Raw genomic sequence first — 24,988 nt, 5'->3', positions numbered from 1 at the left:
AAGAGCTGATTGTCTCTCTGTGTCCAACCAGATTCTGCCTGACCTTGAGTACCATGCACAGGTCTGGGCCCCACGATTTGAGAAGGATTGTCAAAGTCTATGAATGTGTCTGAAGGAGGGCAACAAGGCTGGTGAAAGGACTGGAAGGAATGTTCTGTAAAGAGAGTCTAGGGTCTTTGAGTTTGTAAAGTTTGGAGACAAGGCTGTGAGAGACATTGCTCTCTACAGCTTCCTGAGGAGGAGAAATGGAGAGGGAAGTGCTGAGCTCTTCTCCCTCGTATCCAGTAACAGACCTTGTGGGAATAGTTCAAAGTTGTACCAGGAGAGGTTTAGACTGAGAAGGTGGTTAAAGACTGGAACAGGCTTCTGTGAGAGGTGGTCAATGCTCCATGCCTGTCAGGGTATAAGAGGCATTTGAACAACGCCCTCAACTACATGATTTTACTTTTCTTCCACCCTGAATTGGTCAGCAGCTAAACTATAAGGTTTTTTGTAGGTACTTTCTGACTGAAATACTGTATTTTGTATTGCATTGTGCTCTATTTTATTCCAGTCCATTCCATTCCATTCTATGCTAGCAAAGAATTGAAGTGCTTAATAACTACAGAGTTATTTTTGTGAGAAATCTGTATTTGGGGGAAAAATATTGAATGACCTTTAATGCTTTCTGGCAATTACCAACTCTGTGACTTTCAAAAGGACATTTCACTTGTCATTTCATATCCTTCCAGACACCACCATAAACTGTTTCCTTGCATGTACACACACACATGCACATATTTAAATTTATATTTATATATATATATATATATATGATCAGTAACCAACAACCTGACACTAATAAATTCTGTCCCTGGTGACCTGGCAAGCATTACTGCAAATGCATTTTCAAAATTCATCACTTTTTTTTCCCCTTATTTTCACCATGAGATACTGTCTGTCCCTTTAGATATATTTATTCTGAACTTCTGTAGCTCACTGTGTCTCGGACACTATGAAATCCTATCTCCTTGTATATTTCATTGTGTCAGAGTAGCAATATGGCAGAAAGACTGTAATTTACTTTGCTGGAATATGCTGACTATAACCTGAGCTCTGCAATTACAATTTAGTCTTTTTTGTCCCTTATGGAGATAATAAAGATCAGACTGTTTCCAATCTGTTGCTGTTGCTCTCAGGTCACAGTGAAGATCATGAAACCTTACCATCTATTCACTGCTTTGCTGAGCAGCTCCATTATAGCCATTAGAGTATAAACAGCCTAGATTTCCTGGAACCATTTCAGTATCTAAGTAATTATTAGACTTGCCTTTTCAAACAAATGCTGATAACCCTCCACATAGGTTAAAGGTCAAAGGAAAGAAAGGAGGGAAAAAAAACCCAACAAAAACAAAACCAAAAAAAACAGCGAAAAACTGAACAACTAAAGGCCCAGCAGGATTTTGCTAGTGTTGATGGTCCTGATTTTAAACAAAAGTGAAAATTAATTTTCCAGGGATGTTTTCTCTCATGAAAGTAAATAGCATTCCAGCAGCAAATGCAAGGACTAATTATGTTTAATCATCATATAGGTCCTGTTCAGGAGCAACAACTTTAACACATGCAGGAGAATGCTGGCACATGATCCAGAAGCTCTGTGCAAACATTGTTCATGTGTTAACTCAAGCAAATATTTCCTCTGGGCTAATTTTTGAAAGTATGAAACCATTTGTCTGTCTAATTATATGAGCAAGGAAAGTAAAGAAGCAATTAGAATGTACAACAGATTTTCAGCAATCACACGTTTGTGTGAATTGGTATACGAAACTCTGAGTGTCAGCAGCAATCTGACTTTTGTCACAGTTAGAAATAGACCTATATGAATTTTTAATAGACTTTTAAGTGACTGAACTTTAAGAATGGTATTTAAAAAAGTGCTATTGATTTTGATTTCTAAGAGCCTCTAAAAGTACACCCTTCAAGAAAATCATTATTTCGGTAAACCCATGATCACTGTAACACCTTTGGATATTGTGTGCTTTGAAGTGAAACTATACAGAAGTAATATGGGAAAAACTGAAATGTGCTTAAACTTCAAATTGCAGGACTTCAACATCTATCTCTGAGTAGGCTGAAATGGGAGATGTGCTTAAATCTCAAAATAGAGATTAAGTGTTGTGTTTAAAATCCAGGAGCCAATGCACAGACTTGTCCAAATACATTTTTCATCACTTTCTAATAATAGAAAAAATCCCCCAAACCAGAACAAAAACATAATGGTGAATTATGGCAAGGAAGCACCAGGGTGATCTTTTTTTGGTCAAGGTCCAATGGTAGCAAATTCATGAGAAGAAAGAATGCAAATGAGACATTAGGCATGAAAGACTTTGTATTGTGCCAATGTACCTTGTTATAGCAATAAGAACATATCCACCAAATCAAACAATATGAAGCCTTTCAACACTATTTGGCTGTGAATGCAGACAGAACATATCTTCCTCCTGTGTTCCTTTACTAGACATTATCTTCTCATTCCTCCTCCAGCCTTATCTAGACCAGACATATGCTAGGGTCCTGGTAGGCCCTTATCTGCCAGAACAATTTTACACTCTCTTCCATTGTCTGTATGGAACAGAAGGCTCAAACACAAAATTAACATCAATGATTTCTCTTGGAGAGGTCAGAGTTAAAAAGTACCATGAAGAAATGCAAGCTATTTATTCAGACATCATAGCTGTGACAAAACACTCTCTAAAGTCTGCAGAACAGATAGAAAGGAAAAAGGACAAAGCAAACAAAAACAAGTTAACTTGGGAACTTAAAAATAGTAGCAAAAATAATGTGTATAATAAAATCCAGCCTAAAATTTATTTGCATTGTTAATATTATGCAATCCTCTGGAATACATAATGTGATGATCCATATCAGAGGCTGGCTGTCTATATAGGTACAACATTTTCAAGAGCATCCTCAGGAGAATTGTTTTGATGCTTCTAACAAAATTAGCTTAAATGAAGTTGTTTCCTAGAAACATGACAATATCTACTCAGTTATTGCACTTCTTGGCTATTGGCAATTAAGGCATAAAATACATACAAAGTCAAATCACGAGGTGATGAAATTCAGATATACTGCAGTTGTTTTAATAGTTCAGCATTGATTTATATCAGCTGCAAATCTGCTTCATGCTGATCTGCACACTGGTTATCATCCTGAAGGATCATAAAGTGTTTTATAAATTAGCTTCTTGAAGCATTTATCACATCTACTTGAAAACATGATAAAGGTCTCTTCTTTTTGGATGAGCTGTCACATCAGGATCTATGGTGCCATCTATGGTAGACTGCAGCTTTAAATCTGTAAAATCCCTTGTAGTTACTGAGTTTCATCTGTGTTTACTGATAGACACCAATGGCTGAATGGATGCCACTGACTGACAGCTGAACCTCCATGGAAATCTGGGGGCTTGACTGAACTCTAAGATTCAGTGTTGCAGTGATCTGTTTATGCAGCCTTTTCTGCATGACAGCTATGAAAGCAATTGGAACCTTTATAGCAGACACATTGCCCTCTCAATTACCTCCACTCAAGATCCTCAACAAGTGTTCATATACTGAAAAATGCATAAACAACTGAGCTGCCAAAAAGATTTCATGGAAAGTATTTTAAATGCACACACACTAGTGCTTTTCAAATTAAAATAATTTGGAGACTAGAGACATAAATATGGAATATATGGTTTGTACCTCTACAGTGTTTCTAACACACAGAAGAATTTGTTTGTTTGTTTTTATTAGAAAATTTTATTAGTACTGAGTTCTTTCTAAAATTGATATTAGGACAAAAACATAGTCTCTCTTCCCTTTCATTTCCAGTCTTGTCCTCATTTACTACCACTTGGCTTCCCAAGAAAATTTCTCATGTAGCCTGACTGTAAACCCTTTCTGTTTATGGGTTTTACCTTCTGTGCCATGTCTCTGATAAGGAGTGTTTGAGGGAATGATGGCCATTAATTAGGGATTAAGTCCTTCCCCAGTGACAAGGGAATGTTAGAGGAGGCTATTGCTTATTTTTTTGTGCAAAGTATTATCTCAGTTCTTCTCAACAATAAATGAAAGAAGTAGAATAAGTATCCTCTAAGAGTATGTCAGGAGGTGAGTTGTAGGTCTCACTCTGACTTCTCTCATTGAGCATAGACTGTGACTATATTTAACTTGTTTTTAATTTATTACTAATCACATATTCATTGCACTTAAGTATTTTGCTGTAAGAACTAATTTTGCTGAACTTGCAGGTGAAAGAATGCTAAATATATAGAGTTGTTTATTTAGAGATTGACTATAGCAGAGAGTCTTGATACAGGAAAACTCTTTGAATTCTCTTCCTCTCCATCTGGATAAGCACCGCATGAGCTGGCACACTGCGGAAGTGTAGTGTTGTTTGCAGGAATTAGCAATCCTTACGGAGACTGAGGCATGTCTGACGTGTGTACAGCATTACAGCTACCCTGTAATTCTACTTGCAGTTTCACTGACATCACTGCTGAGGTGGAGATTAGGGATGCAGTCTTCTGCCCACCATCTAATTCACTTCATTGCTCCACTACAAAATTTGCAGTTTTTTCTGAATCTTTTCTCTGCCTTTTCTGCCCCGCCCCCTCCCCCCTCCCCCCTCCCCGAAGTGAAGAGGATGTTCCCCAATACAAACAGCCTGGCTTCTCAAAGGTACATTTTTTTCCTGGAAACACAGAACACCCCTCCTTTCAAAAAGGAAGAATTACTTCTGACTCAGCCTATGTGAGGTAAAGGAGCAAAAATTACCTTTGACTGATTGCGCTCATTGTACTTCTAAACCTACCGAGGTGTGTCTGCCTTGTTGGATTTTCCCCCCAAGTGTGCCTAAACAGTTTCCTAATCAGGAGTAACACAATGTAAATTATCTTTGCAACATTTCCAAAGGTATTTCCAGTGCTTTCATTACCTTCAGTAGCCATATCCTTAATTCACTTTTTCAAATATAATGATGGTGTGTTAAAAAACAGATTAAATTCTGGCTGTATAAAACAGCATTTCTGCTGCGCTGCTAAGGGATCCAAAAGGAACAAGGGACTCTCAGTGAAAAAAAAACCAGTGAGTTTCTGGAGAATTAAACACTGCTATATTATCGTTCACTGACTGCTGCCGTCATTGCTTTGGCACCTTAGCATAACCATGATGCCAATTCTACTTTTTTTTTTTTTTTTTCTTCCTTAACTATTATTAATCAGTCTTTGCAGAGTAAATTCTTGGAAATTTCCTCACACCTCTCAGCGTTGTCTGAGGTGGGGACACTGCATATCTTGAAAAATAGATCTGCATGCTCTAGATTATGGCATATAATAAAAAACAAGAACCTTCAAGAGAGTGGCCAGTGAGCGAGTATACATTTATTTTTCATTCAGCACTACTATTCTCTTTCCATCACAATTTTGACTCAGTTCCTCAATCCTCAAACACCTCCTTCACATGCCAAAATTCACATTTTATGCTTCTGGGTTGCAAAATTATGCCAGATTCTGTTAGAGGCATCAAAGGTATCTGGTACCTCAGAGTCAGTTTTCATTAATCAAGAAAGCAAATAAACCAAATACATGTGCATATAATATGTAGTGAAAAAGCCTGAATTTTAAAATATTTGGGACTAGTCTTATTGATATTCAGAATGTGACAATTTTTGGATTCATAATCAGGCAGTAACTTCTACAGTTGTAAGAACAGGATGAGACCTGTGCAATTCAACCTATAATGGTGACATTAGGATGAAATCTTGTCCTACAGTTACAGCTGCTGTGGTAGAGTTGGTTATCTGGGCTGATCCAGCACACTGAATCATTAATGCCCAGGTTTGCCCAAGAACTCCAGTGAGATGAGATAATGGGCTGAAGCACTGGCCAGTTTCCCAGCAAAGCAGCTGGTCAACAGTTACAGGAATTCTCCAAGTGGGAATTTTGTACGGTTTAGGACATTTCCCTACGTAACTCCTGCTGTGCACACTCCAGTTAAGATATACTAATTGTACACTCTAGGTGTGTTCATGAATCACCTGAGGAGAATCTGTCAGTCTCAGGCATCTCCCCAGGCAGCTCCTACTCCAGAACTGATCAAAATGCACATAGATCATTTAAAACATAAGCATGTGCAGAAATGATCACATTTCTGAGAGAAATGTGGAGAAATGGGAGAGGCTTTTGTGCGTAGCCAAGACAGAGGATGCTTTGTACATACAAAGGGAATAAATAAAAACAAAGAGAAAGAAACCAGCCAGGGAAGCAATCAGACGTGGAATCTAGATGAATATCCAAAATCTTATAGTGAGATAACTGATGGTATAGAAGTATGCATTTTTAAATTTACCAATATTTTAAGTAACTTTGCTGCATAATAGACTTCCATGTCTTCCTCTGGTTAATAGTCATCATCTGGTTAATAAACACAGATGTGTACTATTATCTTGGAGACAATGTTTAATAAAATTATTTTTAAAACCATGGGCCTGTCTCTGGTAGATGTCATTTGGAAAGCGGAAGGCTAAGCATAACACACTGCACATTTGAAGAGAGCTTTCATGTATCTAAATCATTCAGACACTTGAGAGAAGGGAAGGGAGGTACATAATCAAGGAGTTATGGTACTTCAAAGATGCATAAGGAGTGAAAACTACAACTAATTCTTCTTTTTCAGGGCCACCCTCTTCTACCTTTGGCTCTTTTCTGTACAATTTGCATTTAGGCCTTTAAACACTTGTAGGGAAGTCTATGTATGCATCAAACAGAAATACACCTGTGCACGTCTCCAAGCATCTATCTGGACTAAAACCCAAAACTATGACGGCAGCTCGTAGACAGAACCAAGCTTGTTCTCTCCAGTTAGAATTTAAGCACAATATTATATAGCTATAGCAGGGAGCAATCCCAGTGTGGGCTGTATAACCTTAGTAGGACCCCGAGTAAATTTTTGATCCTATATGACCTCATTTGTGCAGGGCATTAGTAAATTAAATGTCTATATCTACACCTTGGGTTTGCCTAGCACTGCTCACAAGGCGTTTTCCCTGAGGCACTGTGTGTTGCTGCGATTGCCAGCATGACACTTGAGAACTTGGAATAGGCATTTCCCACTGTATAAGGGTAAGTAATTTTACATAGGAGAGCAGGCTTCAGCAACACTAAATCACGAGCTTTACACTTGTGTGGTTGTAATTCCTCTTATTTTTGAGTAAGAGAGCAGCTTGGATCACAGCATTACTCATCAGCCTGCAGGGCAAAGATCTCTACAAGGATGCCAAGGAGTTCCTGTGGGCTGGGAGGGCCTGGAGCAGCACAGGCTGGCACACAGCAGAGCTGGCAGCTCCTTTCAGACTGGGCTGTGTGGGTGGAGGGTCTTTCTGCAGCCTGAAATCATCGGTGGGTGTTACGCTGACTAACAAGAAAACACCTCATAATGCATACAGAACATTCATTTAACACCCTAAATATGAGGTGGGTACCGAGGATGGAAATTATCAAGACTCTCCTGCCAGAAACCCTGTGAAAACAATATTTAGCAATTCAAGTAAGTTCATGCCACTTTCTACTTAATGCTCGTGGGAACACCAGGGCTGGCAGTCGGTAATTACTTCTGTGCAGAAAGAGAGTTTGACACACACTACCAGAATTTTTTAAGCAAGTTAAAAGAAAGTCTCATGGTTTCACGACAAAACTGCTAAAGCATCTACCTCTGGAAGAACAAAAACAGTGTACTGAAATAACTTTGAGTTCCATATCAGTAGTAGGTGTGAGAAAGGGTGCAATTCCAGAGGCTCAGGCAGACAGACCTTACATGTGCCAGGTCCTGTAACTGGCAGCCTTTTACAGTTTGACACGTGAAAGTATCACACTGCATTTCAGCTCTCAGCCTGGAAGGTGAATGAATATCACTGCTACCACTTTCATCTCCTTGGCAAGCAGACCCTTACTTACATGAACATTTGTGTCAATATTAGGGAAAAAGAGAATAAATCTGAAGTCCTGTGATAAATGTCTCCATGTGGAGATATCACAGAAAAATGGGATCTGATTGTTTTGCTAACCCCCTCTATGGGGGGAGTGAGGTAGAGTTCCAGAACAGAAAGAAGAAAATTCTCAGTTCTACATGTTGAACACCTACACAAGCTTATTTTATAAGGACTCATGCAGAGAATATAGTTACATAAAAAGCAACAGCAAAACAGACTGTTCATACGTATAACACAACAGATTTTCCTCTGTTTTTAATGTCTGTACAGCTTATATATCTTGAACAGATGTCATGACCTTTTTTATGCACTGCTGCTTTCTGTTATAGTCAATGAGCAAGATTTAAAATGACCACTGAATTTCCAGCTGCATAGATACAGGAACTATTTTTAATACTGGCAATCCTTTGTATAATTCATGCTAATCAAATTAATTATCATGTCTGGTAGATGGTTTTTTACCTGAAACTGTGTGATCCTTTGGGTCTCTCAGTAGTTTAAGCCTTGTATGAGGGAAAATGTACTGCAGAGGCCTCCCATTTATCTGAGGAACACAAATATGCATGTCATAAAAAGATAAACCAACAACAAGTGCATCAATAATTTCAGACAGTTGAAACAGGAACAAGCAAACAAACTCATTTCATCCAGGGAAATATCACAACTTCTCAATTCAAAAACTCTCCCACATTTGAAGACATTTGTCAGAGTGCAAATTCCTTCTGTGGGGCAATGAATATTTCCTTCAGTGACTCCAGATTAATTTCAGATATGGCTCTAGATCTGATTTTTCTGAGTGACTAGAAGGTGGTCATTCTCTTCTATAGCTTCTTTAAACCTTAATCCTTTATTCAAGCAATTTTTAACATAAGAAAGAAACAAAACATCATTCGAGAATTTTTTGTAAGATTTTTTTCTTAGACACGTAAACAAAATGTTAGTTTAATATGTTTCCATCCATGAGTTACTGCCTTAGTTTCAGCAAAATCACATGGTCTAATGTACTTCTTGTCTTCAAATTCCAAAAGCCATCTGAAAGACCTAAACTAAAACTCGCAGGACTCCATTCTGTATGAAAATGCACATAATTTACCTGGGCTGATTCTAGACCACATCAAAGCTGAAAGCAATCCATCCTACTACAGACTCTAAAGAACCAGTTTTCCTGTTGAAATTATCCCACCTGCCCCATGGTTTGGGCATAGAAGGGGCCAAGCTGCAGGGACTGACACACTTTCCAGGGATAATTACCCCAAGCCCACACCAAAATGCCTCTGCAGAGTGTTGGTCTCAACCCTCCCCTCACAGCCATCACAACCCCCTTCGCCTGAAGTTTTGGTCTTTTGGTAGCAAAACTGAACCCATCACTTCTGTGCCCCTGCAAGTCTGTTCCAAGCCTGGGGAATGCACCCAGACCAAGAGGAGGGAGTATGACTGAGCCTGCTCCAGGATGGGAGATCAGGGAGCAGCCTTAAGGAGACAAGGGGACAATATTATTCAGCATGGAAATGCAGCAGCTTGAGTGTATCAGCAGCCTGGTGACAAGAATTTATTACTATTATTTATATTTAAGTAGCATTTAAAGGGATTAAGCTCCTCCTGAGCCAAGCACTTCAAACATAGCTCTGCCCTGGAGAGTTTATGAAGTTAATGGATAGCACACATAAATGATGGGAAGGGAAACAGAGAAGTTGAGGCACTTGCTTAACTCAATCCCCAATGAGCAGAAGAGTTTAAACATCCGTTGTCATGATTCAGTTACTTATCCCGTGAATGATGTTGCATCTAGAAGACTGAAATCCTCCCGTAACATAGTGAGAGTAATATGGAGTGTAATTAATGTCAGACAGAAAAGAGATCATAGATTTGGTAGCGGACAAGAACTCCAGAATAAATCAGAACATGAGATCAGGCAGAGATTTGAATTTATCATGGGATTTTGTCAGAATGTAGAGTCTAGTACTACCAGGAGTGTAGAAAGTTCCATGAGGCTTCCACACTCATTAATGGACAGGGCAAGTGTTTTGTTTTTAATGACACTGTCAGGAATTCAGCAAGTTTTATATAACAATAAAAGTGATGCATTTGTCACAGTAGCTTACATAAAATTGTAAAAAATCTGAAATAATGCATCTAATTTTATAGTGAATTAAATAAAAAAGTGAAATATTCCCGTTTACAAGAAATGTATGAATGCATTTGAATAGATCCTTAGCTGGGATCCATTTTGGTGGGAGGAAGTCAATTTAACCGAGGAATGCTGCAGACATTAAACTTCAATTTATATTATTTTATTTATTCCCTCTTCTTTATTTTTTTAATAAATAACAATCCAAGTATATTCAATGCCATATTGTACATGACTGCTAAAAAATACATCAGAAAATATAGACTGTCTCCTTCTTTAGTCTATTACTTTCTCATTACTTTCAGAATTTTATGAGAAAAATAAGTCTTTGTGATTCATATAGGTCTGAATAAAATCACTGAATTTTATTAGCATCCAGGGTAATATATTATTCTTTTATTGTTGATGGGAATCAGTTTTTAAATGGAACATGCCATTAGGCTTTTACTTTCAGACCCTTACATTTCTGAAAGCAGCAGAACAAATAAGAAAAAAAGAAGTGGTTGCTGTAAATAGATAATACCAAGAACAATTACATTGTTCTTGATGTTTTGCTTTAATCATTACTGAGCATATTTATCAGAAGTTTACTAGAATGTTTGAAAACATGTAAAACAGACATTATTCTGAAATTTATCTGAAAATTTACTAGAATATTTCAAAACCTGTAGAACACAAATTATTTTGTGTTTCCAATTGTTCACATCTTCTTATTCCCACTGAAGTTGGTTTCCCTTCACCTGAATATATGCCAGGAATCCCCTCTAGCTGACTGTTCCCCCAGTTTTCCCAGTGATGACAGAGAGGGACCCCAATGAAGCCACGCAACTGGCTCTGCACCAGTTTGGACACTGGAAATCCAAACTGGTGCAGAGGGGCCATCCTTCTACTGCACAGCTTCAGGAGGAGTGCAGAACACATAGTAGAGAACAAATCCACAAGCCCAGACTTAGGTCACAAGGTAAAACTTCACTTGATCCCACTAATCTGTTACAAACCCCAGAGGTTTCTGTCATCTGCCCCTGTCGTCATGAAGATCCTTCCTCACCTCTTAGGGAGCATTCAGTACACTTGATTTGTAGTTCAGCACTGGCATATCATCTTCTTCTACAGGAAATGTAAGCTGTGGTCATGTGTTTCATGTTATTAGTCAGCTCAAAGGCCCTCCAAAAATGGAATGAATGGGAAATAATTGTGCAGAGGCTTTCTAAGACTACTAAGATGAGTTCAAAAATGCATTTCATTTCCTGTTGTCTTTAAGTGTTTCATCTGATAAACAAACACTAAGGAAGCCTCATAAAAGGGAATATTGTAAGTTAAAGTGGATAATCAAGAAGAAAAAAATCCCCAGTGCCATATTTAAGTTTAAGAAATAAAATTCATTAATTCCATTTTAATATTCTGGGCCATAGCCACACCTATAACTTATTAACTGATCTTTGGATTGGACCACCACAATCATAGTCATTCCTGGTTTTAAATGTTACTGCATCTCCCTTTCCACTGGTGTTAGACAGGGCCTGATAAGATGACTCTCAGTAGCCACAGCTGGTTGTTGTCCTCTGGGAAATACCATTTTCAAGGGAAACTTTACCTGAGGTAGGTGTCCAGGGAGAAGATGGTGGATGCTTGAGGTGGTGGGTTAGGCAGTATCCATCCTAATTTTCTGAATACCACAGGTACTTGCATGAGAACACAAGGCCTGTGCAAGCTGGTACCAAGAACTTCTCCAGCTGTGGTAATTCTTCCCTTTTGAACATCTAAATTCCCTCTGTGCAGAGCACAAATGTCAAGTTCTCTAGAAATCCTCAAGGTGGAAAGTTCTTTCTGCTGATAGATCCCCAGTGATGGAGATAATTTGCAAAAGACACACTGAATAAAAACTTCACAAATACAATGTTCCTGCTCGTTAATAAATTGGAAAGTAAGTTGCATTTTCTTCTGCAGTTAGGTAAATTCAACACTGACCTTTGCTCCAGAAGTCATTCTGGCATGCAGAGAGAAAAACATTTCTGAGTGACAAAGAAATGAGGCACTACCAGCTAAATTCCTCTGTGAATTATGGTGAGGGGGTTGCTAACAATTCATTCTTTAGATTAAATATTTTAACAACTAAACTAAAGTTGGAAATGTCCCATTTCTCATCATATTTCCAGAGAACTTCAATCTCGAAATTACCCCCCACCAACCAAGTCCCTAACAGAAAACAGTTTATTACAATTTAGAATAAATTCTCCTTGCTAGTTGGAAAACAATTAAAACTTAAGTAGATGGACTTCAAAAATGTGGAACAGAAGTTTGCAGGTAGCCTTCTATATCTCTGTCACAAATGGTATTTTCTCATTTTAGCCCCAATGCTCATCTTATGACCCATTTTTTCATAATTTCTAAATATCCAAGTGCCCCTAAAAAGGCTTGACTTAAATTTCAAGAGGATGGTTGTGATCCATGAATGAAGAGAAAAGCATATAATTTTTTAGGGTGTTTAGAAACAGGGGATTGCATTCAAAAGGTTTCATATCTAGGACCCTTGCCTTCTTTTTGTGATTAGGAAACTGTTGCCTAAGTGAACTGATGGCAATATACTGGTATTACAATGAGTTTAGGACTTTATTATTAGTTTAGGGCTTAAAAAGACTCACCTATGATAACTGGAAGCATTTAAAACCCCTCACTGAAAAACTACTTATTGCCTCTTGATACACTCTCATTGTCCATGTCCTTGTCATGAAATTTTACTGCCCTGCCACCCCCTCCTACTGTTCTTTCCCAAACCATTTGTAACAGGATATGCAAACAATTTTCACAGAAAATAATAATAATAAAAAAACCCCCTCCTGATTACTGGAGGTTTAAAGAAGTTGCTGGTGAACTGGCAGTGACTAAGCAAACTGTTGAGGTCAACAGCAATCAGTGGGAATTCTACAATAGATTGTGTATTGATAAGGTTTTATCCTCCTCAGGGAAGCAGTCCAGAATCAGTACAATGGGAAATGGCTATTAAGATATTCAACTGAACTGCAATTTAACATGATTCCAGAATACTAAATAGCACCACAGAAGTTGCTATAGAAACAAATGTATTTTAATATTTATAATACAGTATGCAAGCCTAATCTGTTAGGTTATAAGAAATTCATGGAAACCTGGAGGTTCAGGGTTGTCACTCCACTGCATTCTTGCTTCAAAAGCTCAGGGTTTTGCTTTATTTATTACCTTCAGTTGTACAGGCTCTGTGGGATGTAATCAAGCATTTCTGATTTCATCTAGTAGGAAAATTGATATTTCACACATGTGAATCAAAATCTTCTGGAATACACATGTTGTACTGGTCATTAAAACATTTCAATTTTTTAACATAGAAGATCCTAAAAATAGCAAATTTAAAGCCAGTAAGTTTTTGAAAACATGGATTGATGCATTACAAGCACATTAGTGCTATTGATGCAAATTATTTTTTCTGTGTCTGGTTTGAGCTCAGTAAGGGATATTAAGGGAGTTGCAATGGCTCGATTCCTGTGCTAAGCAGGAAACTTCCCTCCTAACTAATTTCAGGAAAACATCTGCAGCAAAGGAACTCCAGGTAAAGGTGGATATGTTCAGATGGTTCTGAATGGAGAATGACTTGCCATTTTTGCCTCTAGAGTACATTAGACTTGGACACTCCAGGTTCCTATGCAGGACTGAGGTGTGGATACAGGAGACAGACAGCATGGCACAGTGAATTCAGTAACTCTTTTGTAACACACAGGGCTGAAAAAGTCTTTTGGGAGTGGTTACTTTGCCTCACCACACTCATTGTTTGGTTTGATAGGGTTTATTTGCGTTTATCCCTTGAAAATATAATACTAATGCTAAAAAAAAGAGATATTGATACTGATTTACTTTCTTCTGTGGCTAAGTATTTCAAAACTGAGCAATGTTTCAGTAATGAACCTTTTATTAAAATATCTTTGGCCCTTTTGACCTTGTCACAAAACAATTTGATTTCTGGATGTGTCTGAAAATATATTTAAGTTATCTTAAACAAATATTCACAGAAGACAAGCTCTGACTAACATTCTGATTAGGTAGATGATGTGGAGTTGGTGATACTTGGCATTTTTCCTTTCCGCAGAGTCATTGATACTATTTTGTACTGGTGTGTGACTGACAGTAACTAACCTGGATGGAAACAGAAGAAGAAGGAACTACTGTAAAGCCTCTTGTCACACATCACCTCTTCCACTGAGGCTTTACATGGAATCAGACAGAATTATTTACAACATGTTCACTCTCCAATTTATATCCCGTATTTCACAAAACCTTAAAAAATGCCTTTGGCTAGATTTTAATGCTGTATCTTTATTTCCATATAAGCACGGGGATATCGCAACAGCTTAAGGGAGAAAAAAAACCAAACATATTTTCTTCCTGGAAATATCCATGAAAACAAGAACTTCTAGGCCCTTTAACCTTCCTGCTGAAAAAATTGAACAAAATTTTGAACAAATTCTTTCTGCAAAATTTTGAATAAAATTTTTCAACCAGTCCTAGTGTAGAACTACTTATATGAGAGAAAAAAGCAAAGATCAGATCTCTGTAACTAAGACCTTGCTTTGGAACTGTTTCCCAGGACAAAAGCTCTGGAGCTCTAGAAGTATAAGTGTATCTTACTAACCACCTCCATATCACAGAGCTCAGGGTTAGCAGTAATCCTTTTGGACAAACCTGATTTTCAAGGAAAATTTTCAATTTTACCTCAGAAAGCTGTAGTGGTAAGATACAATTTTGTAGGCTTAGAATAATAGATGTCTCTCATGAGGATTGAAGTGTTCAGAGAGACAGTTTTTTAAACTATTGCCAGAGATATTAAGAGTTGTTAAGACTCAAAAGCATCCTTTATCTTGCAATTAAATTGATTCATAGAATCATAGAGCTATCTATTTGAATATATTGCTATAAAAATTATATTTTGTAAAGCCCTTTTTCTCAACAAGAAATGAATAGGCTCAGTACAACCTACGACTTGTAAATCTCATATATGCTAAAGATAGGAAAGGAGGGAAAAAAAGAATGACAGCTTGTATTTTAAGATATTTTAACACTTGCTTTGTAAAATCTACACTGTTGTTTCATAAAACCTACATTTGAATGTCAAATGTCAGTGAAAATGCTCACCAGCATAAAAGTTTTAAAGGCTGCCTGACAGTGGGATATTCCTGTTTAGTATGTTATCTGAGGAATTAACGTGAGCAATATAAGCTATTAAGTATCACAAAGGGGCCATGCTACACCTTCGCTCAGAATCACAGAATTGTTAAGGTTGGAAAAGACATCTAAGATGATCAAGTCCAAGTGTCAGCCCAGTACCACCACCATGTTCACTACAAATCATGTCCTCAACTGCCATTTCCACATTTTTCTTGAACACTTCCACAGATGATGACTCCACCATTTCCCTGGGCAGCCTGTTCCATCCCTTCCATGGAGACGTTTTTCCTAATATCTAATCTAAACCTCCCCTGGTGCAATTTGAGGTTATTTCCTCTTGTCTTGAGAAAATACACTCATTGCTTTCATTTGATCTCATGTAAAAATATAATCTAAATCAAAACATAAGAATATATCAGGATATAACCTAAATCAATCAGTAAAAATGACAACTGATATAAGCAGCTGAAACCTTAGAGATTGGAAATGCATAAACTTTTTAAATAAAAAGAGGAAATATGATGGTACACTAAGATAAAGTTGATTTCAATATTGGCAAGCTTGAAAAGCAGACTATGGTATTTTTCTTCCTCTCTCTAATAAATGAAATATTCTAAGTATTAGATTGATAAATTCTTGCTGATTTATTAAATAATTAATTATAGATTGTTGGGATTATACTTACCATCTGAAAGTGAAAAAAATGTCAGCTGGATAAAGAAATTGTTTTCCTTCAACTATTAAAAGAAAGAACTTGAATTTGGATGTGATAAATCTGGTAAAGGAAAATTAGACTAACTGTTTTCTTTTTTTTTTCTTTTTTTTTTTTTCCACCAATAGGAATATTAAAGGTATAGATATTTTCAGTTATATTTCAAAAGTCAAGACAATCTGATAAATTAATACTGAATTGTAGAGGAGAGGTAATCTAATTTCATTCTCAAATGTTGATGATGAATACAGGTTCAACAGCACTTCAGCTGGATGCAGCTGGATTTTGAGTAATCCCATAGTTCCTATGGGAACCATTGGACAGCATGATTAAATTATCAATCATCTATAAAACTAGAGGCACATCTTATTTGACAGCTTACTTGATCTTGGTGTTGACTTAGTGGTCGAGAGTGTGACAACTTCTCTGGCAGCCTTCTGTCAAGGATGTGTCCATTCTCCAAACGAGGCTCTCGGGGCTTGTCAAACCAATCTGTTTCTTCCCGACGGAGATGATAGGCTTTGAAAACCAAGGACAGGTCAAATGCTCTGGTCCAGTGCTGGGCAAAGGGCAAGAATGTGCATTGTGCATAGCAAACATGCAGAGTGGTTACTAATGGGCCATGCAGCTAAAGCAAAGTTAGAGGTGAGACTTGAGACATTGAACTTGAGTATTATTTAGCTGTGAGACAGCAAAGAGAGAAGATTCAGTTTATGTCAGAACCATGTATGTTAAATATAGAAGAAATCTACCAAGTGCTATAGCCACTACCTCCTTCTGGCAGTTAAGAAATGCACTGCAGATTTCACATATCTCTAAAATGTTTGTGGATAAAAACTTAGGCATATTAGTTATTTTGCAGCAGACCAAGAAAAAAAAAAACAAACAACAAACCCAAACAAACTCAGAAAATCCAAATCAAAACCCAAAATAACCAACCCTCAAAATACAAACTCCACTAATTCCCAAATTTCTGAACTGAATATTGTTCAAGATATTTTGGAACTACATATAAGAATCTAGAACTACATATAAGAAAATTAACACCTCTCTATGAAATCCACACCAAACCAAATCAAATAAGATAGGAAACTAACGTATGTAACTGAAATTCCAAGCAGAAATATTACAGGTGTTCTCATTTTTAATTCCATCCCCCGATTTTGCAGTATGAACCTTTCTGTATGAATTTTTATTGTTCTTTCAGAAAAAAATTCTTCAAGACTAATATTCTGTTTGCAACAGTAAATGTTGTATTAGACATCTTTTGGGGATCAAATAATGTCATTTCACTGAAATCAGTTTTGCAAATGCACATATTTATGCTTACTGACTATTGGATCAACTGACACAATGTGACTCCATTGGGATCAAATCACGTCCCGTTTTCTGCAGTGTAAACCAATGCATTGTTCAGGTAATGGAATGTAGAATGTAAGGCAAGTTTGAATTTTATGCTTTATTAAGCAAGATATATTTGGAACTCAAAATGAAACAATACTTGTTTCAGCAAAACCACAAGGAATTGCAAACTTTAAATAGGATCAGTTTTTCCTATAGTAACACGAGTGAATGTGCATGACAGAAAAGAATTTAAAAGGAAAAATGGTAGTGTTAATAATCTTTCCTATGTAGTTGCGAAAGTAAACATTATCTATTTGGTTTAAGAAATGGTTTCACAAAAATGTTAATAGGAAAAAAAGGAAGGTGTTTTTTCGCTACTATTTTCTTAAAATTTTCTAAAAAGAGGAATAATATATATGCATGACTTTTTTGGAAGAAAAAAAAAAGTTGTATGTGGTAAAACAAACATTCTATATTATATTAAGCCTTCAGAAAATTTTTAATCTTGATTCAGATATTATGCAGTCTCTTCCTTCATGACTGTACACAAACTTAATCTAACATGAAATGGTTTATTTAATATTATTTAGGTACGCATATATGAATTATCAGAGACATTATTAGCTGTTGATGCTCATCTTGCTATTGATTAGTTATTGATTAACTGCTCTCAATAAACCATTATGGTCCAGCATGAAAATATTTCATGCTTTACACATTTATGCCAGTTGACCATTACCTGCACAAAGCAGGCTCATCCATAAATCATCCTAACAGAACTTCTTTCTGCAGATTGCATGAAAAACCTAATTTATATTTCTGACCCCAGATTCTAATGCTGGCTATCACAATCTGTGTCATCATCTGAGCAGATGAAAGAATGATTTTTTTTTTTTTTTTTGTTTTTGTTTTTTTGTTTTGTTTTGTTTTGTTTTGTTTTTTTCCTCCTGCCTCGGTTAAAATAACTTTTCCTGGATTACTTCTCTTGAAAACTTAGAATTCCATACTGAAGTTCAGACCAGCCTACCTGTTGTTTTTTTTTTCTTTTTTAATCAAACTCTGATGAATGTGCATACTTTATTGAAATTTAAGAAGTTATAAATGTATGTTAAACATACACACACGCACCACACTCACATGTACATACACACCCCACTGGTTTTGGCTTGCACAGCTGGGATTTGTTGCAGCTGGAAACCTGACAACAGCCAAGATGAACCACTGACAGTCTTAGAGAAGTCATCCTTTTATTCTAAGACTAACAGAATACAGCCAGATGGTTCTACCCACACAGATTAACCAGGTGAGATTGAACCCTAGGCCATGGGATCCAAGAAACTCAATCAGAGAAGTAACAGTGATCATTCTAAATCCCACAGATGAAAAATTACAAGGAATTGGCTGTGTTGATATCTTAATGTCTTGATATCTCAATTTTAAACTACTAAGCTCTATTGAAGAATTGCCAGATTAAGACATAAGAGAGAAAAAAAACCCAAACAAACAAACAAACAAAAAAAAACCCCTTGAGGTGAGAAAAGGTACATTTTATACCTTCTGAACAGCAAGGGCTATTTGTATTCATAAAATTGAGTACTAGCTTCAGTGTTTTTGAAAATTAGTATCTTCAGCATACTTAATAATGTGTGGAAAGTGACAGCTGTGGGGTTGACAGAGATCTATCTGCTGGATCAGAGTTTTCATGGTACTGGGAAGCCTGAGAAAATTCCAGGTGTTTCAAGATCTCAAAATGCTGTTTATTTTCAATGGGCACCACTGGACATTGCGTTTTTTCAACACTAAGGCTACTTTTTTAACCTGTTTGAAGTTTGGAATCCCAGTGCAAGCACTACTTTATGTCCTGAAGCACAGTTTTAGGGCTTGTTACAGTGAAACACAGAAGGCTTTGACTCAAAGTCCTATTTGCTTTCTCTTCTAGTATTTGTTATAGGATGCTACTTATAAAAATGAATAGAAAGTCAAACATCTCTCAGTTTGAACCAAAGAAAAACAATTTAAATTTGACATTTTAACTAAAATTAATTTTTAAAAGTCTCTTAAGATGATAAATCAAGCTGTAGCATGACAAGAATTTTTCAAAGCCAGTGCTTAAGACTGTCTTATTTTAATGAAATCTCATGAAGACCATGCAGCAATTGCTTAAAATAAAGAGCAGCTGCAAAGCAAATTGTGCTAAAAGGTTGGATGAAACATGCCGGAATAGCTGCCCACTGTCAGGGCATCAGATTATTACAGAGAACATGGTCCCTTAAAAAGAAGACCATAACTTTCTGAAGAAATTTCATTGCTTCTTTTGAACACTTTTTATCTTACATCCAAATTATATGAATTATTTTCAATCCAGGTTACTTGTTATTAGACTGCATATTTGAAAATAATGTAATGAAGTGTTTTGGTTTCCCAAGAAACAGGCCATTTGTGAAGACAAATTTGATAGAAATTAGAAAAAGACTGCTGAAAGGGGAAGCCCTGAGTGACATATCAATCTAATAGAGAATATGTGAATTGAATTAGAATATTATTGAAAGAGTCTAACTAATCAGAGACTAATTTAAAACTGACATGTGTTCAACTTGAAGTGTTACATGTATGTCTCACACAAATATACATGAGAAATAAAATGCACTGTCGGGCAGATCTATAATTCCCTATGACCTGTTCATATGAGGTAGAATAGCACCAAATTAGATTTTTTTGGTCCAGGTTTGTTCTCCTTAGTTTTCAGGAGGAAAAGTCCTGTATCTTTCACAATGTGACTCTAGAATGACCCGTAAAAGTCACAAGCTGAGAAGAGGCAAGATAGCATCTGCTTATTTAGGAAGAATGATATGAGTTGCAACTCGGGGAGGTCCTCTCAACTGCTTTCAGATTTAATTATAGGACTCTGTGTGGTAAGAACTGAGGACAATAAAAACAGTTAAGCTTTTGATAAATACAAAAAAAGTTGATGACCTTGAGTCTGTCCTGAAACACAGAGCTCATGAGGGAGTTGTAAATATCTAAGAAATATGAAGAGAAACTTACAGAACAAAGTCCTTAGTATGAAGTATGAGAAAGGCAAATAGATAATTTTTTCTAATGCTTATGAAAGATTCAGCATGTGTAAAAAACCAATAATGCAATAATGAACGGAGGTTAGTAGAAATGATAAAATAAACCATACTACTTCATAATCATGCAAATGTGTCTTTTGAGACAATCATTGCCATTTACAGACAATAGAGCGCATGCAAAGTCTCCTTTATTGTGCAGTTAATACACATAAGAAAAAGTTAAGGGAGTGCATACAATTTTGAACATATTCATTTCATTTGCCTTCAAACTGTCTTTATGATTTTTAAACAATTTAGAATATATTAAGTCTGAACTGACTCAAACAAAACTGATACATAATTTGCAGTTATTAAGTACTCAACATCAGCTTTAACATTCTGCTGTACTTATTCAGAAGAAACATTTTTAATTGCACTATTTATAATACATCAGAAAGATTCCTTTCATGAACTTAAGTGAGATAAACTCTTGTGCTTATTTGGCAGACGTGTATGAGGTGCATATAAAACCAGCTACACTGCATAACTCATCAACAGAAGTAAAATACTTTATGTAAGTTTATTGAAGGATGAGATTGTCTTGCACCATTCAAATGACAAATTATCTTACATAATCACAATTCTGAATGCACAGAAGTCCACATGACAGGATGCTTTCAACAAACCATATGTAGAATGTTATTTTGCTATCACGTTCAGCTCTATATGATTCTAACATATAATATGTACTTAATGAACAGACTATTTCTATATAAACACAGATTTAAATTGGTGCATCGGGAGATGGAATTATAACTTTTTGAGTTCTATCATGAAATTTCATGCACATAAAATTACTGAAGTTTTTTAGAGATTTGGGAGATTATTTCCAAATCCCAGCAAAAACTATTTCAAATAAGTTCAATGATTCACAGTCACTGGAGAGAGCTGCACATAAAGACTGATGGCAGAGCCTGTATTGTACATGGAATGTTCTACACAGTATCACTGAAAAGCAGACATAAACAAGTGAAAAGGAAAATGCACAAGCAAACAAAAAGGAAAGCAAATCAACAACAATATAGTAGCATGCTATAGCTTAACACCATCCAAAAACTGTTAGGGTAAAATAAAAAAATATTAAATAAGACAAAACAAATCAACCCCCCAAAATGTAGATACACAGAAGATGCACCAAGGAACAGAAAAAGAACAAGTCTTTGAAGTGTAACAAAAATCAGACACATGCATAGAAATGAGGATTTGCGTTGTGATAGTAAGATACCAGTCTGAGGCCTAATTTACCTTCACTGTCTGACATGGCATGCTGGAAGTCATCCATGATGAAGGCTATATCTCGATCATAGCCTCGAGTCCGTGACTCCTCCCTCATATGCTGCTGGACCTCAGGTAAAGAATGGCTCGATCCAAACTGGTCCCTGGTATCTGCAGATATTGGTGGCAAGGGTCCAGCTGCTGCTCTTGCCATTCCCATTGGCTGTCCAACAGGACTTAGTGGGCTCTCCTCCTCTGAGTTCTGAGCTACTATTGGGATCCTTCCCCTGCTTTGGCTAATAGGTAGACTGGTGGGTTTAGTTCTTCCAGAAGGTGCTGCATGGCTAAAGGAAACATCTAAAGGTTCAGTTTCTTGGGCTTTCAGTCTTAAAGAAGAACTGGAAGAATCCCTTTTCAATGACAAATCGAGCCCATACACTGAGGACGGCCTAGATGAGGGCCTAGACCTACTACCACTGCTATAAGACTTGTCTGCTTCATCTTGTAGTGCGGATCTCATTGCTGGACCTAGTGCAGTCCCAAGGCCTGCTCCAATGGATGACGTCAGTGGTGGCCCCATGTACTTCTGTTGGTCACTGATGTTTTTTCTAAGACCATAAGTGATATCATCCTGAAGTAGCCTTGCCCTAGTAGTAATTCCCCCAAGTGTTGACGTGCTAGAAGTCATATAGCTTGAATAGTCAGGCTCAAGGTCTCTGCTTTCTTGGATAGGTGAAAACTTGGTTAGTTTGGGGTCTATCAAGGCTTTCTTGTGTTTTGACTGCTTCTGGTAAAGGAGGGCTGCTGGTAGCTGCTTAGCAGCCTGCTTCTCAAGAGTAAGCCTACCTATGCTGTATTTCTCAGATTTTGGAAAATGCCTGTAGCTGCCCTCTCCATGGTAATACTGTGACAGGCCAGCCAGATGATCGAGACTTTCTGCACCTCTACGGAACTCTTGCTTTATCTGATGTTTCAAAAGTTTGAGCTCATAAGGGTCCTCCATTGGGTCTTCATCAGCTTTAACATAGGAATGTAACCTAGAGGAAGTCTGCAGTGGTGCTAGGAAGTCTGACACTTCTTGTGCTCTCCTGGCCTCAGTTGTGCGAAGAAGTCGATCTGTTTTGGTCAGATCTTTCTCATGGAGGCTAAAACTGGAACCAAGAGCTCCTGTTCCTTTAGTAAGTTCTCCTATATCATCAATCAGCACATAATTTCGGGGTGTGTGGTGGTGGTCTATATCTGCATAGAATGAATCTGCAGATATGCTTGATATAGGGCTGCTTGCTATGCTGTTTCTCTCATCTAGTCCTATCCTTAAGTCCAAGGTAGAGTATTTACTGCCCAGCTGGGAAACTGCATAACTATTGTCAGTTGAAACTGGTGCTATCATGAGAGGCTGATTGCGAATTACATCATAGTTTGTTGTTATCTTAGGCTCCAAATATAATGTGGTCTGTCTTGGTTTTGGCTGTATCACCATCATCTGTGATGGGAGTTGGTATGATGGCTGTTGAGATGGTGGAGGTTGAGCCTGTGGGGTATAGGACATGGTAGCTCCTGTTTGGAATGCTGTCTGGGTCTGATAGGGTGAAACCTGCTGGTGATACAAAGGCTGCTGTTGTTGGTAATGTGACTGCTGTGTGAACTGAGTTGGTGCTTGAGTTGGCAGGGCAGGAGATGAATACTGATATTGAGCATATGGGCTTGTAGCAGGGGCAAACTGTGTTTCTGGCTGGGTTTGTGGTGGCATAAACTGGTTAAATTCTGTCTGGGGTGCAGTACGAGGTCTTTCCAAGCCATGCTGACTTTCTATTCTGGTTGACCTGGTATTATTAACTTCACTGTCTGACATATAATCACGTTCTTCTGCTACTCCTTGGAGATAGGCACGCTCTCTCTTTTCTCTTTCTTTTAGTAGGGCTTCTTTCCTCCTATTAATGCCCATTTCCAAGTATCTCAACTTGGCATCTATTTCTTTTTCCTCCTCATCTAGCTCTGCTTGCTTCTTCCTAAGCTTGGCTGATTCACGTTCTACCAGATCCAATTCCCTGTCTATATCCTGAAGAATTTTGGCTCTGGCCATAGTGGTGGTCCTACAAATCCTTCTCCGTGAAACCGATCCCACAGAAGTATATGGGGACTGAGTTCCTGCTGTTGCTTCCTCTGGAGGTGGATTGGGCAGAGTCCTCTTCACCTTCTTTTGAGTGCTGGATGGAGTCATGCTTGAAGAACCTTTGGACTGCAATAGAAGAAATAATTCTGGATCACTATTCTGGAGGAAAATTAATCACAAGTTATTTAATTTTTTTCAGGGTATGGCTTTTTAACTTAACCACATACTTTCCTTAAGACGGAGAAAATTTTGTATCTGTGACTAGGAAGAAGAAAATAGAAAGGAAAATGGCTATCAGTCTGCTAAAGATGAGCAATCTAATGCAAATATAAGGGTGACACTCATTAGGACTTGGTTTAGCCTAAGACTAAAAAATCTGCCTTGTATTCTTAAAATTGAATCAATGGTAATTTAAAAGTTTTCTTTTTTTTTTCTTCTTTAATTTATGCATGCTTATACATAAACATATTCAATGCACATGTGTGCGAGGGGAATATATATACACATATACACCTCCCTTTTATATAATATTTAATTTGATTAAAAAATCTGTGTAATTATAAATGTACTTGTCTACACGTTCATATTTAAATTTATATATAATCTGTACGGTCAAACAGATGAGTCTGAGCCACACACTGAATGTATACCCATAAGCTGTAATTTGTACTGAAATCCAGAAAACAAAGCAGAATTTCTAGTGACAAGACAGGTAGTTCTTACATGATCTTGTAATTTTTGCCTCATATCTGCTGCTATATATGTATATTTTCAGGGGATTTTCTTGTCCCTTACAAAACTGGTATAAGCTTTCTTCAGTTCCCTGAAGACTTTCATAAATGAAATTTGTTCCAGTTAGAAAGCTTCAGTTTAAACTTAAAAAAAAAATTAAGCAGGATAAAATTATAATGATTTAATTCTGTCCAGATGTCCAGACTTCCCCACAGTCAATGATAGAAGAGTGATTCACCCTGATGTAGAACTATGTACCTTGGGCTGATAAGTAATTTTTTTGAGGTTCCAATCTCTCCTCATCAGCTATGAATATAGAGAATGCAACTAGGAAAACAGACAATGCAACTGGTTAGATGCAATTCAATTTGCATCCTAAAGTACTAATGCTATTGAAATTTGTTTGTTTTTTTTTTTTTTTTTTTAGT

The 24,988-nt window shown here is 37.1% G+C and overlaps 1 protein-coding gene across 6 annotated transcripts in view; it reads right to left on the bottom strand.

The window, feature by feature from the left end:
• PCLO (piccolo presynaptic cytomatrix protein) overlaps positions 1-24,988 on the bottom strand; it is a 322,274-nt gene that overhangs the window by 115,937 nt on the left and 181,349 nt on the right. For all 6 annotated transcript variants that reach the window (XM_066182777.1, XM_066182779.1, XM_066182780.1 and 3 more), the window contains exons 7-9: positions 21,746-23,954; positions 16,426-16,562; positions 8,473-8,554 (exon numbers count right to left, since the gene is read on the bottom strand). In XM_066182777.1, coding sequence (XP_066038874.1) covers positions 8,473-8,554; positions 16,426-16,562; positions 21,746-23,954 — 2,428 coding nt within the window. The remainder of the gene's footprint in view (positions 1-8,472; positions 8,555-16,425; positions 16,563-21,745; positions 23,955-24,988) is intronic.

This window comes from Chamaea fasciata, unplaced genomic scaffold (genome assembly GCF_029207755.1).
Source record: "Chamaea fasciata isolate MVZ Bird 193981 ecotype frontalis unplaced genomic scaffold, bChaFas1.0.hap1 SCAF_5, whole genome shotgun sequence".
NCBI classification, from domain to species: domain Eukaryota; kingdom Metazoa; phylum Chordata; class Aves; order Passeriformes; family Sylviidae; genus Chamaea; species Chamaea fasciata.
Note: the sequence above shows the minus strand (reverse complement) of the source record. Positions and strands in the feature narration are given on the sequence as shown.